The 15,772-nt window shown below is 38.5% G+C and overlaps 1 protein-coding gene across 8 annotated transcripts in view; it reads left to right on the top strand.

The window, feature by feature from the left end:
- The window catches only part of CDC27 (cell division cycle 27), a 506,999-nt gene that overhangs the window by 22,189 nt on the left and 469,038 nt on the right, over nucleotides 1–15,772 (top strand). For 4 of the 8 annotated variants that reach the window (XM_033184104.1, XM_033184099.1, XM_033184100.1 and 1 more), the window contains exons 5-9: nucleotides 5,150–5,247; nucleotides 6,089–6,243; nucleotides 6,349–6,560; nucleotides 8,714–8,828; nucleotides 13,341–13,471. In XM_033184104.1, the coding sequence (XP_033039995.1) occupies nucleotides 5,150–5,247; nucleotides 6,089–6,243; nucleotides 6,349–6,560; nucleotides 8,714–8,828; nucleotides 13,341–13,471 (711 nt within the window). The remainder of the gene's footprint in view (nucleotides 1–5,149; nucleotides 5,248–6,088; nucleotides 6,244–6,348; nucleotides 6,561–8,713; nucleotides 8,829–13,340; nucleotides 13,472–15,772) is intronic. The other 4 variants (XM_033184105.1, XM_033184106.1, XM_033184102.1 and 1 more) reach the window with 1 other exon arrangement.

Below are 15,772 nucleotides of genomic sequence, written 5' to 3' on the forward strand. Positions count from 1 at the left end.
ATAATAGAGTAGGAGAAACAGTAAACAAAAGTTTGTGTGATATAGTGAAATATATATATTTGGTCTTTGACCTCATTTTCTCTTATACACTTAGAAACTCCAAAGTGATATCTTTTTGTATGCAGACAAATTGACTGTAGCTGGCATTCCTTGGGTAGCTTCACAATAGGGGCTGGCATCAAAAGACCAAGGCAGGATTAGAGGGTTGGGACTTTTCATCCCCACCCCCTTACCTCCCAGGAGGTGAGAGGAGCTGAAGATTAAGTTTCACCAGTAAATTGATAATAAGATTATCACCAACAGCTAATGGTTTAATCAGTAATGCCTATGTAATGAAGCCTTCATAAAAACTCAAAAGGACAGGGTTCAGAAAGCTTCCAGAAAGCTGAACACATGGAGGTTCCTGGCAGGTGGCTTGCCTGGAGAGGCCATGGAAGGTCCACACCCCGCTTTCCCCATGCCTCGCCCTACGCACTCTTCATCTCTATCCTTTGTAATATCTTTTATAAGTCAATTGCTCTAGCAAGTTCATCAAACCTGAGTAGAGCGTTGTGGGAATCCCAATTTATAGCTAGTTGATCAGAAGTTCCTTAGGCCCAGACTCGTGACTGGTTTCTAAAGGTGAGGCAGGGCAGTCTTGAAGACTGAGGCATTAACCTGTGGGACCTGAGGCTGTCTACAGGTAGATGGTATCAGAATTGAATTAGCGGACATTCAGCTGGTGTTTGGTGCTTGGTGTGTTTGGCGGGGGTGGGGGAAGAAAAAACCCAGACATTTGATCACAGAAGTCTTCTGTGTTGATGATTGTTATTGTTGAGAGAGAACAGGAAAAAATAAAATGTTGCTTTTTCCACATTCAGAGTTAGTTTTTATTATCACATTAAAAGTTTTGTCATAAAATTTGAGCAGTATATTGTTCAAATGAGAGAATAATTAGTCCTGCCTGATTAAGAACTAGGAAAGACTTGATAGAAAAAGTAAAATTTGACATCTCATATCTATACAGTGACTTCAGAGGAAAATAGATGTTTGAAGACTACAAATTATTTGAGAGGAGTGATGTACAAAAACTGGAGGGTAGACAATTTATGAAAGAAGTTTTCAAAATTTTAATAAGGAATGTTGGAGAAATAATCCTAAAGAGCATCATATTTTTATTTTTAAAAAATTAACTAAAATGAAGTATTATAATTATTACTTTGTTTAAAAGAGTTGCATTAGATGATAAAAAGTCACACATGGATAAGAAAATCTCAAAACATTTGGAAATTAAACCACTTCATCAAGATCCACACCAGAGTCTCTGTGCAGAGGACCCAGGCTCCAGCTGTGGCTACAACATAGGGTTTTTATACAAGAAAAATAAAGTGAATTAAGCCTGAAAACAAAAGAAAACAAAACAAAAAACCTGATCATTTATGCTATATTTAAAACATTTAAATCACTTTCAGAATTAACACTGGGAATGTTATATTAAAAATTAAGGACAAGTATGGTGGGTCATGCCTGTAATTCCAGCATTTTGGGATGCTGTGGTGGGCAGATCACTTGGGCTCATGAGTTGGAGACCTGCCTGGGCAACATGGCAAAACCCCATCATTACAAAAATACAAAAAGGCCAGGTGAGGTGGCTCACACCTGTAATTCCAGCATTTTGGAAGTTTAAGACAGGTAAATCACCTGAGCTCATGAGTTCAAGACCCGCCTGGGCATCATGGCGAAACCTGGTCTCTGCAAAATTGCAAAAATTAGCCAGATATGGTGGTGCGCACCTATAGTTCCAGCTGCTCAGGAGGCTGAGGTAGGAGGATGGCTTTAGCCTAGGAAGTAGAGGTGGCAGTGAACCAAGATCATGCCACTGCACTTTGGCCTGTATGATAGAGCCAGACCTTGTCCCCCACCCAAAAAAAAAAAAATTAAGAATACTTAACCTCTACGCAAATAAACTAGAAAACCTAGAAGAAATAGATAATTTCCTGGACACTTACACTCTCCCAAGACTAAAACAGGAAGAAGTTGAATCCCTGAGTAGACCAATAGCAGGCTCTGAAATTGAGGCAATAATTAATAGCCTACCAACCAAAAAAAGTCCAGGACCAGATGGATTCACAGCCGAATTCTACCAGAGGTACAAGGAGGAGTTGGTACCATTCCTTCTGAAACTATTCCAATCAATAGAAAAAGAGGGAATCCTCCCTAACTCATTTTACGAGGCCAACATCATCGTGATACCAAAGCCTGACAGAGATACAACAAAAAAAGAGAATTTTAGACCGACATCCCTGATGAACATCGATGCAAAAATCTTCAATAAAATACTGGCAAACCGAATCCAGCAGCACATCAAAAAGCTTATCCACCATGATCAAGTGGGCTTCATCCCTGGGATGCAAGGCTGGTTCAACATATGCAAATCAATAAACGTAATCCAGCATATCAACAGAACCAAAGACAAAAACCACATGATTATCTCAATAGATGCAGAAAAGGCCTTTGACAAAATTCAACAGCCCTTCCTGCTAAAAACTCTCAATAAATTTGGTATTGATGGAACATATCTCAAAATAATAAGAGCTATTTATGACAAACCCACAGCCAATATCATACTGAATGGGCAAAAACTGGAAGCATTCCCTTTGAAAACTGGCACGAGACAGGGATGCCCTCTCTCACCACTGCTGTTTAACATAGTGTTGGAAGTTCTGGCTAGGGCATTCAAGCAAGAGAAAGAAATAAAGGGTGTTCAGTTAGGAAAAGAAAAAGTCAAATTGTCCCTGTTTGCAGATAACATAATTGTATATTTAGAAAACCCTATCGTCTCAGCTCAAAATCTCCTCAAGCTGATAAGCAACTTCAGCAAAGTCTCAGGATACAAAATCAATGTGCAAAAATCACAAGCATTCTTATACACCAGTAACAGACAAACAGAGAGCCAAATCATGAATGAACTCCCATTCACAATAGCTTCAAAGAGAATAAAATACCTAGGAATCCAACTTGCAAGGGATGTAAAGGACCTCTTCAAGGAGAACTACAAACTACTGCTCCGTGAAATAAAAGAGGACAGAAACAAATGGAAGAACATACCATGCTCATGGATAGGAAGAATCAATATTGTGAAAATGGCCATACTGCCCAAGGTTATTTATAGATTCAATGCCATCCCCATTAAGCTACCAATGACTTTCTTCACAGAATTGGAAAAGACTGCTTTAAAGTTCATATGGAACCAAAAAAGACCCCGCATTGCCAAGACAATCCTAAGCCAAAAGAACAAAGCTGGAGGCATCACGCTACCTGACTTCAAACTATACTACAAGGCTACAGTAACCAAAACAGCATGGTACTGCTACTAAAACAGAGATAAAGACCAATGGAACAGAACAGAGCCCTCAGAAATAATACCACACATCTACAGCCATCTGATCTTTGACAAACCTGAGAAAAACAAGAAATGGGGAAAGGATTCCCTATTTAATAAATGGTGCTGGGAAAATTGGCTAGCCATAAGGAGAAAGTTGAAACTGGATCCTTTCCTTACTCCTTATACGAAAATTAATTCAAGATGGATTAGAGACTTAAATGTTAGACCTAAAACCATAAAAACCCTAGAAGAAAACCTAGGTAATACCATTCAGGACATAGGCATGGGCAAGGACTTCATGACTAAAACACCAAAAGCAACAGCAACAAAAGCCAGAATTGACAAATGGGATCTAATTAAACTAAAGAGCTTCTGCACAGCAAAAGAAACTACCGTCAGAGTGAACAGGCAACCTACAGAATGGGAGAAAATTTTTGCATCTACTCATCTGACAAAGGGCTAATATCCAGAACCCACAAAGAACTCAAACAAATTTACAAGAAAAAAACAAAACCCCCTCAAAAAGTGGACGAAGGATATGAACAGACACTTCTCAAAAGAAGACATTCATACAGCCAACAGACACATGAAAAAATGCTCATCATCACTGGCCATCAGAGAAATGCAAATCAAAACCACAATGAGATACCATCTCACACCAGTGAGAATGGCAATCATTAAAAAATCAGGAAACAACAGGTGCTGGAGAGGATGTGGAGAAATAGGAACACTTTTACACTGTTGGTGGGACTGTAAACTAGTTCAACCATTGTGGAAAACAGTGTGGCGATTCCTCAAGGATCTAGAACTAGAAATACCATTCGACCCAGCCATCCCATTACTGGGGATATACCCAAAGGATTATAAGTCATGCTGCTATAAAGACACATGCACACGTATGTTTATTGAGGCACTATTCACCATAGCAAAGACTTGGAATCAGCCCAAATGTCCATCAGTGACAGACTGGATTAAGAAAATGTGGCACATACACACCATGGAATACTATGCAGCCATAAAAAAAGATGAGTGTGTGTCCTTTGTAGGGACATGGATGCAGCTGGAAATCATTCTCAGCAAACTATCGCAAGAACAGAAAACCAAACACCGCATGTTCTCACTCACAGGTGGGAACTGAACAATGAGATCACTTGGACACAGGAAGGGGAGCATCACACACCGGGTCCTATTGTGGGGAGAGGGTAGAGGGGAGGGATAGCATTAGGAAATATACTTAATGTTGATGATGAGTTAATGGGTGCAGCACACCAACATGGCCCGTGTATACATATGTAACAAACCTGCACGTTGTGCACATGTACCCTAGAACTTAAAGTATAATTTTTTAAAAAAATTACCCTAATTTGAATAATTATACAATGTATACATGTATCAAAACATCACATTGTACCCATAAATGTGTACAATTATTTATGTGTCAATAAAAAGTAATACAGCTTAAAAAAAAAAAAAGGATATACTGAAGAATTTGGATGTTTTTCACATCTCCCTCAATAACTCTAGTATCTGACAGGAAGTTTAAAGTAATAGTAATATTCAAGAAGGCAATGATAGTTTATTTTGTAAGCATTTCTTTTGATTCGTGTTCTTTTTGCTTTCACTTGATTTGGAGATTAGCGGATAGGAGAAATTGGTAATTTAGAGAAGCATCACAAAGAGTGCTCTCCGAACTTCTGTAACTTTTACCTAATTTTTTGTACTAAAAATTTATGATAAAAGTTTTGGGGTTTGTAGCTTATTTAATCTACTTGTTTCTCTCCACAGCAAGACAGATCGGCTTGCCAAAGGATCAGAATGTTACCAAAAGAGCCTTAGTTTAAATCCTTTCCTCTGGTCTCCTTTTGAATCATTATGTGAAATAGGTAGGTGGGTGGGGTTGAGAGGTGGGTGAGTTCCCATCTCCTCTTCTTTTTTCCCGCTACTTAATTTTTGGAGAGCAATACAGATCATCTGCCCCCAAGAAAAATATTTTTCCAAGTTAAAATTGAAAATAAAAAGTAAGTTAGAATCATAGGTATGTTTCAAGAGTCATATAACTGAAAATTACACAAAGATTAAATCCGGTAGATTCTTCTGTTTAGCCCATCTACTTTCAAGTATCTGGTGTCCTCTAGAATGAGTTATATTGTGTGTTTAACACCAGCAAAAATTGCTTTCTGAATAAGAAAATTAATAGAATTTCTAATGCAATTAATAGAATTCCTGGAGCAGAAACTTACAGTTTCTGAACAGTATAGGGAGAGAATATCTCAGTGCATTTGGCCTAGGATACATAAAGGACCATTTTTCGGCATTGTTGCATCTATGTATGTATAGAAGGGCTTCAACCTTTACTGTAAAGTATGGCGTAAAGTATGATGGGTTTTAACTCTTCAACCTCATCTCCTACTTTGAGAAAAATGAGATCTAGTTATTTTCAGCTTTCAAACAAACACAGAAATCTGCATTTTTCTGTGGTTTGTTATATTTAAAATTAGTGTTCTTGTAGTTTATTTTCTAAATTTACAGCTTTATCTTACTGGTACATTTTTACGATATATTGGTAGATGGGCTTTTAGGAGGTAAATTTGATTGGCAGAAGTGGACAGGAGAATTTAAAATTTTGGATAAGGCCTATTTCCTATTTCCACTAACTTATTCTTACTTGAAAAAAATGTATTCCTCACTTCCTCAGAGACAAACTTTTTTTTTTTGTCTTCACAGGTGAAAAGCCAGATCCTGACCAAACATTTAAATTCACATCTTTACAGAACTTTAGCAACTGTCTGCCCAACTCTTGCACAACACAAGTACCTAATCATAGTTTATCTCACAGACAGCCTGAGACAGTTCTTACGGAAACACCCCAGGACACAATTGTAAGTGTCTTATATTCTAGTGTTCAAAATATTATGAAAACTACAAAGAATGATCTGAACTAAATAATATATTGTGAATGACTTGGTAGAAATTTTCTGTTTCAGGAATTAAACAGATTGAATTTAGAATCTTCCAATTCAAAGTACTCCTTGAATACAGATTCCTCAGTGTCTTATATTGATTCAGCTGTAATTTCACCTGATACTGTCCCACTGGGAACAGGAACTTCCATATTATCTAAACAGGTTCAAAATAAACCAAAAACTGGTCGAAGTTTATTAGGAGGACCAGCAGCTCTTAGCCCATTAACCCCAAGGTAAGTCAAACAAGATACTTTCAAATGTGCTGTAGTACTAAATAATCTTATAATAACTCATATTGTTTGTAATGCAGATTATTACAATGGCAACTTCTAAATCAGTATGGGAACAGGGGCATTCTGTTTTCAGAAAATGAAGTAAAAAACAGCACATGATGATGTTGACAGGCGCGGTGGCTCACGCCTGTAATCCCAGCACTTTGGGAGGCCAAGGCAGGCAGATCACCTGAAGTCAGGAGTTCGAGACCAGCCTGGCCAACATGGTGAAACCCTGTCTCTACTAAAAACATAAAAATTAGCTGGGTGTGGTGGTGGGCGCCTGTAATCCCAGCTACTCGGGAGGCTGAGACAGGAGAATTGCTTGAACCCAGGAGGCGGAGGTTGCAGTGAGCCGAGATGGAGCTGCTACACTTCAGCCTGGGTAACAGAGCAAGACTCCGACTCAAAAAAAATTGATATTAAATATTGGATTGGCCGGGCGCAGTGGCTCACACCTGTAATCTCAAGCACTTTGGGAGACCGAGGTGGGCGGATCACGAGGTCAGGAGATCAAGACCATCCTGGCCAACATGGCAAAACCCCGTCTCTACTAAAAATACAAAAAATTAGTCGGGCGTGGTGGCATGCTTCTATAGATCCAGCTACTCGGGAGGCTGAGGCAAGAGAATCGCTTGAACCCGGGAGGCAGAGGTTACAGTGGGCAGAGGTTGCAGTGAGCTGAGATGGCGCCACTGCAGTCCAGCCTAGGAGACAGGACAAGACTCCGTCTCAAAAAAAAAAATTGGAGAAAAATGTAAAACTCTTAAATTAGGTAGTAAACACATTAAGAAATACTGTCTATGACTGTGCATTATTGGATAGCAGTGAGCCTCATGAAATATTATAATCAGAGCACCATTGGTTGCTATTAAAATGTTCTTTTCCAAAACATCGAGGAAATTTGACACCTACTGTTTTTTGTTTGAGACAGGATCTCACTCTGTCACCCAGGTTAGAGTGCAATGGCACAATCATAGCTCACTGCAGCCTCAAATTCCTGGGCTCAAGCGATCCTCCTGCCTCAGACTCCTGAGTAGCTAGGACTACAGGCACATGCCAACACACCTGGCTAATTTTTTAAGTTTTTTTGTAGAGATGGGGTCTTGCTGTGTTGCTCAAGCTGATCTGGAACTCCTGGCCTCTAGTGATCCTCCTGCCATGGCTTCCCAAAGTGCTAGGATTACCATGAGCCACTGAACCTAGCTGTCACACCTATTAATATAAAATATTTTATCAAAATTATTAGTAGTATATGTATGTATAAATACAGGAACTCAGCCCAGAGGATACATATCCAAAAGTATCAAAATGAAAAATTATGTGCTAGAACAGGTTGGGCATGGTGGCTCGTGCCTGTAATCCCAGCACTTTGGGAGGCTGAGGTAGGCAGATTACTTGAGACCAGGAGCTCAAGACCAGTCTGGCCCACATGGTGAAACCCTAGCTCTACTAAAATTACAAAAATTAGCCAGGCATGGTGACAGATACATGTAATCCCAGGTAGTTGGGAGGCTGAGGCACAAGAATCGTTTGAACCCAGCAGGTGGAGGGTTCAAATTAGCCAGGTGTGTTGGCATGCCACTGCACTCCAGCCTGGGCAACAGAGCAAGACTCTGTCTCAAAAAAATCTATATCTATATCTATATCTATATCTACTAGAACAAATTCTATGGATCAGGTCCTGAGGCCAGGGAACTACTAAAATAGCATGACCATGAGATTGCCACTCTGGAGAGTTATTGTTATCTAATGGTCTCTAGAGACATTTTCTCTGTAGTTGTGTCTAAATCCCATAAATTCCAAGAATTTGAAGTAATGTGATCATTTGGATCTTAGATTTATAGAGCTACTCTTCTTTATTTCTAATAAATCTCCTGAGATCAGTAATTGTTGCTCACTTTAGTTCCTTGTTTGATAGCTTTTTTTAGTTTGAGTTATGGTGGGTGGAATAGTCTATATTCACAGCTTATTTTTAATCTGCCCCTCAGATCCTCACTGTTCCTAAGACTGATTTGCCATTCTCTTCCTTTTAGACCTTCTAATTTAAGTATACTGCTGCTTTATATATGCCTTGATGACTTTTTGACACCTTGATTTCAACCTCTTCTCAGTTTTGGGATTTTGCCATTAGAAACCCCAAGTCCTGGAGATGGATCCTATTTACAAAACTACACTAACACACCTTCTGTAATTGACGTGCCATCCACCGGAGCCCCTTCAAAAAAGGTATTTTCCATGTAAAATGCAGTTTGGGTATTGATTAAAGTAACTTGTTTATTTTAATCTTTTAAAGGTAATTTCAGGGAAAATCTAACTTTATATAATTGCTTTTGCCTTAGATTTATTGATCTAAATATAAAAGAATGTCATTGTTGTAGCCTCTTGGTTATAGTAGGAGGCAGACTTCTTACTCTTTTGGCCAAGTAAGACTGTATCTCACAATTTTAGTTTATTTCAGCATATAGTTAAATAAACATTCATATTTTTACTTTTTAATTTCCTTTTTAAAAAAACAAAATTAAGATTGTTTATATTACTTGAATATAAACAACAGAAATTAGGTCTGCCATAGTTTTTACTTGTCCCCACCACTGTGTATATATGTTTTTTTAATAACACTAATAATTATATGAAAAAAAATCGCTTAGGTAAAGCCAGATATTTCTAATAGATATTTGTGGTAGATCATGGATATATAGTTTTAAAATGAAAATGAAAAATATTTGGTAGTATACTTATAGTAAATATTGCAGCAAGCATCATGAGGCCTTTTTTTTTTTTTTTTTTTTTTTTTTTTATGAGACAGGGTCTCGCTCTGCTGCCCAGGCTGGAGTGCAGTGGCCGGATCTCAGCTCACTGCAAGCTCCGCCTCCCGGATTCATGCCATTCTCCTGCCTCAGCCTCCCCAGTAGCTGGGACTACAGGCGCCCACCACCTCGCCCGGCTACTTTTTTGTATTTTTTAGTAGAGACGGGGTTTCACCGTGTTAGCCAGGATGGTCTCGATCTCCTGACCTCGTGATCCGCCCGTCTCGGCCTCCCAAAGTGCTGGGATTACAGGCTTGAGCCACCGCACCCGGCCTCACAGCTTATTTTTAATCTGCCCCTCAGATCCTCACTGTTCCTAAGACTGATTTGCCATTCTCTTCCTTTTAGACCATCTAATTTAAGTATACTGCTGCTTTATATATGCCTTGATGACTTTTTGACACCTTGATTTCAACCTCTTCTCAGTTTTGGGATTTTGCCATTAGAAACCCCAAGTCCTGGAGATGGATCCTATTTACAAAACTACACTAACACACCTTCTGTAATTGACATGCCATCCACCGGAGCCCCTTCAAAAAAGGTATTTTCCATGTAAAATGCAGTTTGGGTATTGATTAAAGCAACTTGTTGGCCGGGCGCGGTGGCTCAAGCCTGTAATCCCAGCACTTTGGGAGGCCGAGACGGGCGGATCACGAGTTCAGGAGATCGAGACCATCCTGGCTAATATGGTGAAACCCCGTCTCTACTAAAAAAATACAAAAAACTAGCCGGGCGAGGTGGCGGGCGCCTGTAGTCCCAGCTACTCCGGAGGCTGAGGCAGGAGAATGGCGGGAACCCGGGAGGCGGAGCTTGCAGTGAGCTGAGATCCCGCCACTGCACTCCAGCCTGGGCGACAGAGCGAGACTCCTCCTCAAAAAAAAATAAAAATAAAAATAAAAAATAAAAATAAATAAAGCAACTTGTTTATTTTAATCTTTCAGGTAATTTCAGGGAAAATCTAACTTTATATAATTGCTTTTGCCTTAGATTTGTTGATCTAAATATAAAAGAATGTCATTGTTGTAGCCTCTTGGTTATAGTAAGAGGCAGACTTCTTACTCTTTTGGCCAAGTAAGACTGTATCTCACAATTTTAGTTTATTTCAGCGTATAGTTAAATAAACATATTCATATTTTTACTTTTTAATTTCCTTTTTAAAAAAACAAAATTAAGATTGTTTATATTACTTGAATATAAACAACAGAAATTATGTCTGCCATAGTTTTTACTTGTCTCCACCACTGTGTATATATGTTTTTTTGTTGTTTTTTGTTTTGTTTTGTTTTGTTTTGTTTTTTTCTGAGACGGAGTCTCGCTGTGTCACCCAGGCTGGAGTGCAATGGCCGGATCTCAGCTCACTGCAAGCTCCGCCTCCTGGGTTCACACCATTCTCCTGCCTCAGCCTCCCGAGTAGCTGGGACTACAGACACCCGCCACCTCGCCCGGCTACTTTTTTGTATTTTTTAGTAGAGACGGGGTTTCACTGTGTTAGCCAGGATGGTCTCGATCTCCTGACCTCGTGATCCGCCCGTCTCGGCGTCCCAAAGTGCTGGGATTACAGGCTTGAGCCACCGTGCCCGGCCTCTTATGTTTTTTTAATAACACTAATAATTATATGAAAAAAATCTCTCAGGTAAAGCCAGATATTTCTAATAGTAAGATATTTGTGATAGATCATGAATATATAGTTTTAAAATGAAAATGAAAAATATTTGGTATATACTTAGTAAATATTGCAGCAAGCATCATGAGGCCTTTTTTTTTTTTTTTTTTTTTTTTTTTTAATGAGACAGGGTCTCACTCTGCTGCCCAGACTGGAGTGCAGTGGTGTGACCATGACTCACTGTAACCTCAACCTCCCAGGCTCAGGTGGAGGCTAAGATCCTTCCACCTTAGCCTCCCAAGTACCTAGGACTATAGGTGTGCACCACCACACCCAGCTAATTTTTTTAACTTTTATGTTTGGAGGGACAGAATCTAACTGTGTTGCCAGGGCTGGGCTCAAACTCCTGGGCTCAAGCAGTCCTTCTGCCTTGACCTTTCAGAGTGCTAGCATTATAAACATGAGTCACTGCCCAGCTGAGGCTCTTGTTTTATAATGTTCCCTTATATAGGTATATGGAAATAGAGGCTAAAGTACCATTTTTTAAAAGCGTATCTGTGGCACAAGGTAACTTCTGTGAGATTTAAATTAGGCTCTCTATATAAAATACCTATTGCCATGCTTCACAGATATTCAAGAAATGGAAGCTACAAGTCATACTAATATGTGAATAACAGTTATAGCCTCTTTACCTTAATAGAAACATGTTTCTTCTTATAGTTGTTTTTTACTGTTTTACTCCTGAACATCCTTAGAATCTGCAAAAGATTTTTCTATAATAACTCCTTAGTGAGTGATAATAGGAACTCCAAGAATACTTAAAAGGGACTGCAAAATAGTTTGTGTATGTATTGTTTTAAACATTACAGTTATGAAGAAGGCTAAGCAAAATGGTAGTTAGCATGCCAGGTGAAGTAGGCCAAGACTAGAAGAGCCATAATAACCAAAGCAAGTTAAGGCAGTAGGTAGGCACATGATTTTAGTGCCCAAATAAGATTGCTGTCTCATCCTCTTCTGCCTCTGTTCTCCTCTTACTTTATACAAGACATTCGCAGAAAAGTCACGCATGTAGGTCTGCATGCAGTGTCAACTGAAAATATCAAACCAGGTAGTGAGTGCAGTGTACATAGTTCTTTGATAAATAAGGAAGGGCCAGAATTGACTTAAGTTTTGTCCCTTGGATGAATGTAGTGATTCCAATTTGGAAAAGGTGGAGAAAGGCTTATGAAGTTTTATTTTGAAGTGGTGGTACAGTAGGTGAAGATATTCAGTAGGAAGTTAGTCAAAAAGGAAAAAATGTGAGCTGCTGATAGAAATAATAATTGAAGCTATTAAAATGACCAGGCTCTCCTAGGGAAAGAAAGAGTAGCTAAGGAGAACAGCATAAATCTAATTAAAAAATAGTAGAAGGATAAAGGGCCAGCAAATGAAGTGGCAGGACAAATAATGTAATGTTTTGGAAGTAACACAAAGTTTCAAAAAGTAGGGCACAATCAGTGATGTTGAATGTGGGAAAGGCTAAAATAAGGTTTTCATATCTGATGAGACAGTGATTATTAGTGATTATTTATAATATGCAGTTTGAGGATTATGTACAGGATATCAGGGTAATAGTAAGTTTTGAAGAAAATTCTCAGGTAGCCAAAGGAGAGAAGCAGTGCACTAATACAATAGTCATAGATCATTTAAAGAAGCTAGATGGTGGAAATGAATAGAAATAAGGGAATAAATTAGAGAAGACTGAAGAGCCAAGCAAAGACTTTTTCTCCAAGGGAACAGAGACCGATTAATGAAAGATTAGAAAAACTAAGCAATATTAAGTCTAAAGAACAGTATCCTTAGATTTTGGAAAGTAATCGGATGGTTGTTTTTTAAAATCTACTCCTCTGAACTCCTCTAGAACTGTTACCAAGTGCCAAAGGAGTATAAAATATTACTGTATCATTATTTTTTCTGTGTATAATGAGATAAATCATAAATCTTGAGAATTTAGCTGTCTTAAAATTTTTTAGTACTTAACCCCAAATAGAGAAGGTATGTAATAAATGGAGGATGGTCACAATGAGATGAAAAGAATAGCTTCTGGGGATTTTTAGCCTTTGAAACTAAAAGCAAAAGATGAAAAGATATTATAGAGGTAAAAATACTCTGAGGTTAAAACAAGGAAATAGACTAATGTTCATACTAATGTCATAACCAACAATAATGATATAAATAGTTTATCTTTAAGGTGACAGTATATTATGGCTGCGCGTATTGAGAAAATGTAGATGGGAGCGTTGTGGTGTCTTATCATTTACAGTGCAGCCTGTAATTCACAAACCTTAGACTTTTTGTGTTTTGCAGTCTGTTGCCAGAATCGGCCAAACTGGAACTAAGTCTGTCTTCTCACAGAGTGGAAATAGCCGAGAGGTAACTCCAATTCTTGCACAAACACAAAGTTCTGGTCCACAAACAAGGTATTTATCATTGTAATTATTCAACTTTTCTTGCCGTAAAACTTGATTCTTTATATTTCTTCAATTTAGGCAGATAGTGACTCTCATGGATTCTAGAATAACTACTGTAAATTTTGAATATGTAAAATTTGAAACCTCTCATAACACTAGTGTAATTTTGAGTTGAGTTTTGTAATGCACAGAAGACAATGCTTAACTAAAGCAGCGTTTTAGTTTACTCTGATTGCCTCATGGATTTATAATTTTCTTCTTATGCATATGACCCTCTCTATAGTTTAGGTAAGATAGGTTTCATACTCCTGTTCCCACATTACGCATGTCTATAAACAGATTATAAAAATAACAGACAAATAAACCTTTAAATAATAAATCCGTTTCCACACAGTAATGGTGTGAGATAGGATTTTCTTTTCCTTATTCAGGGACACAGCAGATTATAGCTAACATTTTAAAAGAAAGATACAGTTTTCTTTCTCTTTTCTAAAATTGTGAACATGTACCTAAATTTTAAAACAGACACAGGTTTGCATATGCCTCCTTGACTATCTAAAAGACTAATTCCCTTGAGTGCCAGCTTACAGTGATTGCCTGAGACTCTGTTGTGAGAAGGAATTTGAAGCCTCCTGCAAAACAACATTATATGTAAAAATAATTTCTGATTTGTACATTTCACGTAGAGTCAAACAAATAGACTAACACTAATAAACATCATCTATCTATCTATCTATTTATTTATTTATTTATTTTCGGAGATGGAGTTTCACTCTTGTTGCCCAGGCTGGAGTGCAATGGTGTGATCTCGGCCCACCACAACCTCTGCCTCCCAGGTTCAAGTGATTCTCCTGCCTCAGCCTCCTGAGTAGCTGGGATTACAAGCATGCGTCACCACACCTAGCTAATTTTGTATTTTTAGTAAAGACAGGGTTTCTCCATGTTGGTCAGGCTGGTCTCAAACTCCCAACCTCAGGTGATCCCCCCGCCTCAGCCTCCCAAAGTGCTGGGATTACAGGCATGAGCCACCGCGCCTGACCAACATCCACTCTTAATAATTTTGTATTCTTTGTATTGTTGATTCCATTTTATCTCCTTAATTGCCTATATTAGTTTTCTAGGGCTACCATAATAAAGTACCACAACTTAGTATCTTAAAACAACAGATACTTATTATCTTACAGTTGTAAAGCCATAAGTCCAAAGTCAAGGTGTTGGCAGAGTTGTACCCCTTCCAAAATCTCTAGAGGAGGATTTTTCCTTGCCTCGTCCAGCTTCTGATAACCCCAGGTGTTCTTTAGCATGTGACAGTATAACTCAGTATCTATCTCTGTCTTCACATGGTCATCTTCCATGTGTGTTTCTCTATCTAAATATCTCTCTTCTTGTAAAGACAACAGTTATATTGGATTAGGGTCAACCCAGATATCCACAGCTTAACTCAATGACATCTGCAAAAACCAGATTTCCAAATAAAATCACATTGACATGTACTGGGGCTTAGGGCTTCAACATATCTTTTGGGGAGGTACAATTCAATATTGCCTTATTAGCAATTGCTCTTTATTTTGCCATTTTAGAGGTTGTTTGGAGTTTGTAGTATACATTTTAACTTATCAAGGTTTGCCTTCAAATAATAGACCATTTCATGTATAGTATAGAATCTTACAATAGTATTCTTTCATGCTCCTCTCTTAGTCTTTATGAGAGGGATAGTCGTAATATATTTAATTTCTGTGTATGTTATAAACCCCCAGTGCCTTATTGTGGTTGTGGTTTCTGCCTTAAACAGTCAGTTATCTTTTATAGAGGTTTTTTAATTTTGTTTTTGTTTTTTAGACGCAGTTTCGCTCTGTCACCCAGGCTGTAGCACAGTGGTGCAATCTTGACTCACTGTAACCTCCACCTCCCCAATTCAAGCAACTCTACTGCCTCAGCCTCCCATGTAGCTGGGATTACAGGCATGCGCCACCATGCCCGGCTAATTTTTATATTTTTAGTAGAGACAAGGTTTCACCATATTGGCCAGGCTGGCCTCGAACTCCTGACCTCAAGTGATCCACCTGCCTCAGCCTCCCAAAGTGCTGGGATTACAGGTGTGAGCCACCATGCCTGGCTGAAATTTTTTTAAATGAGAAAAAGAAGTCTATTTTATATTTACAAACATAACTAATATTTCTGGTGCCCATTACTTCTATAGATCCAGATTTCGATCTGAAACCATTTTCCTTCATGTTGAAGGACTTCTTTTTAACATTTCTTTTTTTTTTTTTTTTTTTTTTGAGATGGAGTCTCACTCTGTTGCCAGGC

Source organism: Trachypithecus francoisi, unplaced genomic scaffold (assembly GCF_009764315.1).
Source record: "Trachypithecus francoisi isolate TF-2019V2 unplaced genomic scaffold, Tfra_2.0 Lachesis_group20, whole genome shotgun sequence".
NCBI lineage: Eukaryota > Metazoa > Chordata > Mammalia > Primates > Cercopithecidae > Trachypithecus > Trachypithecus francoisi.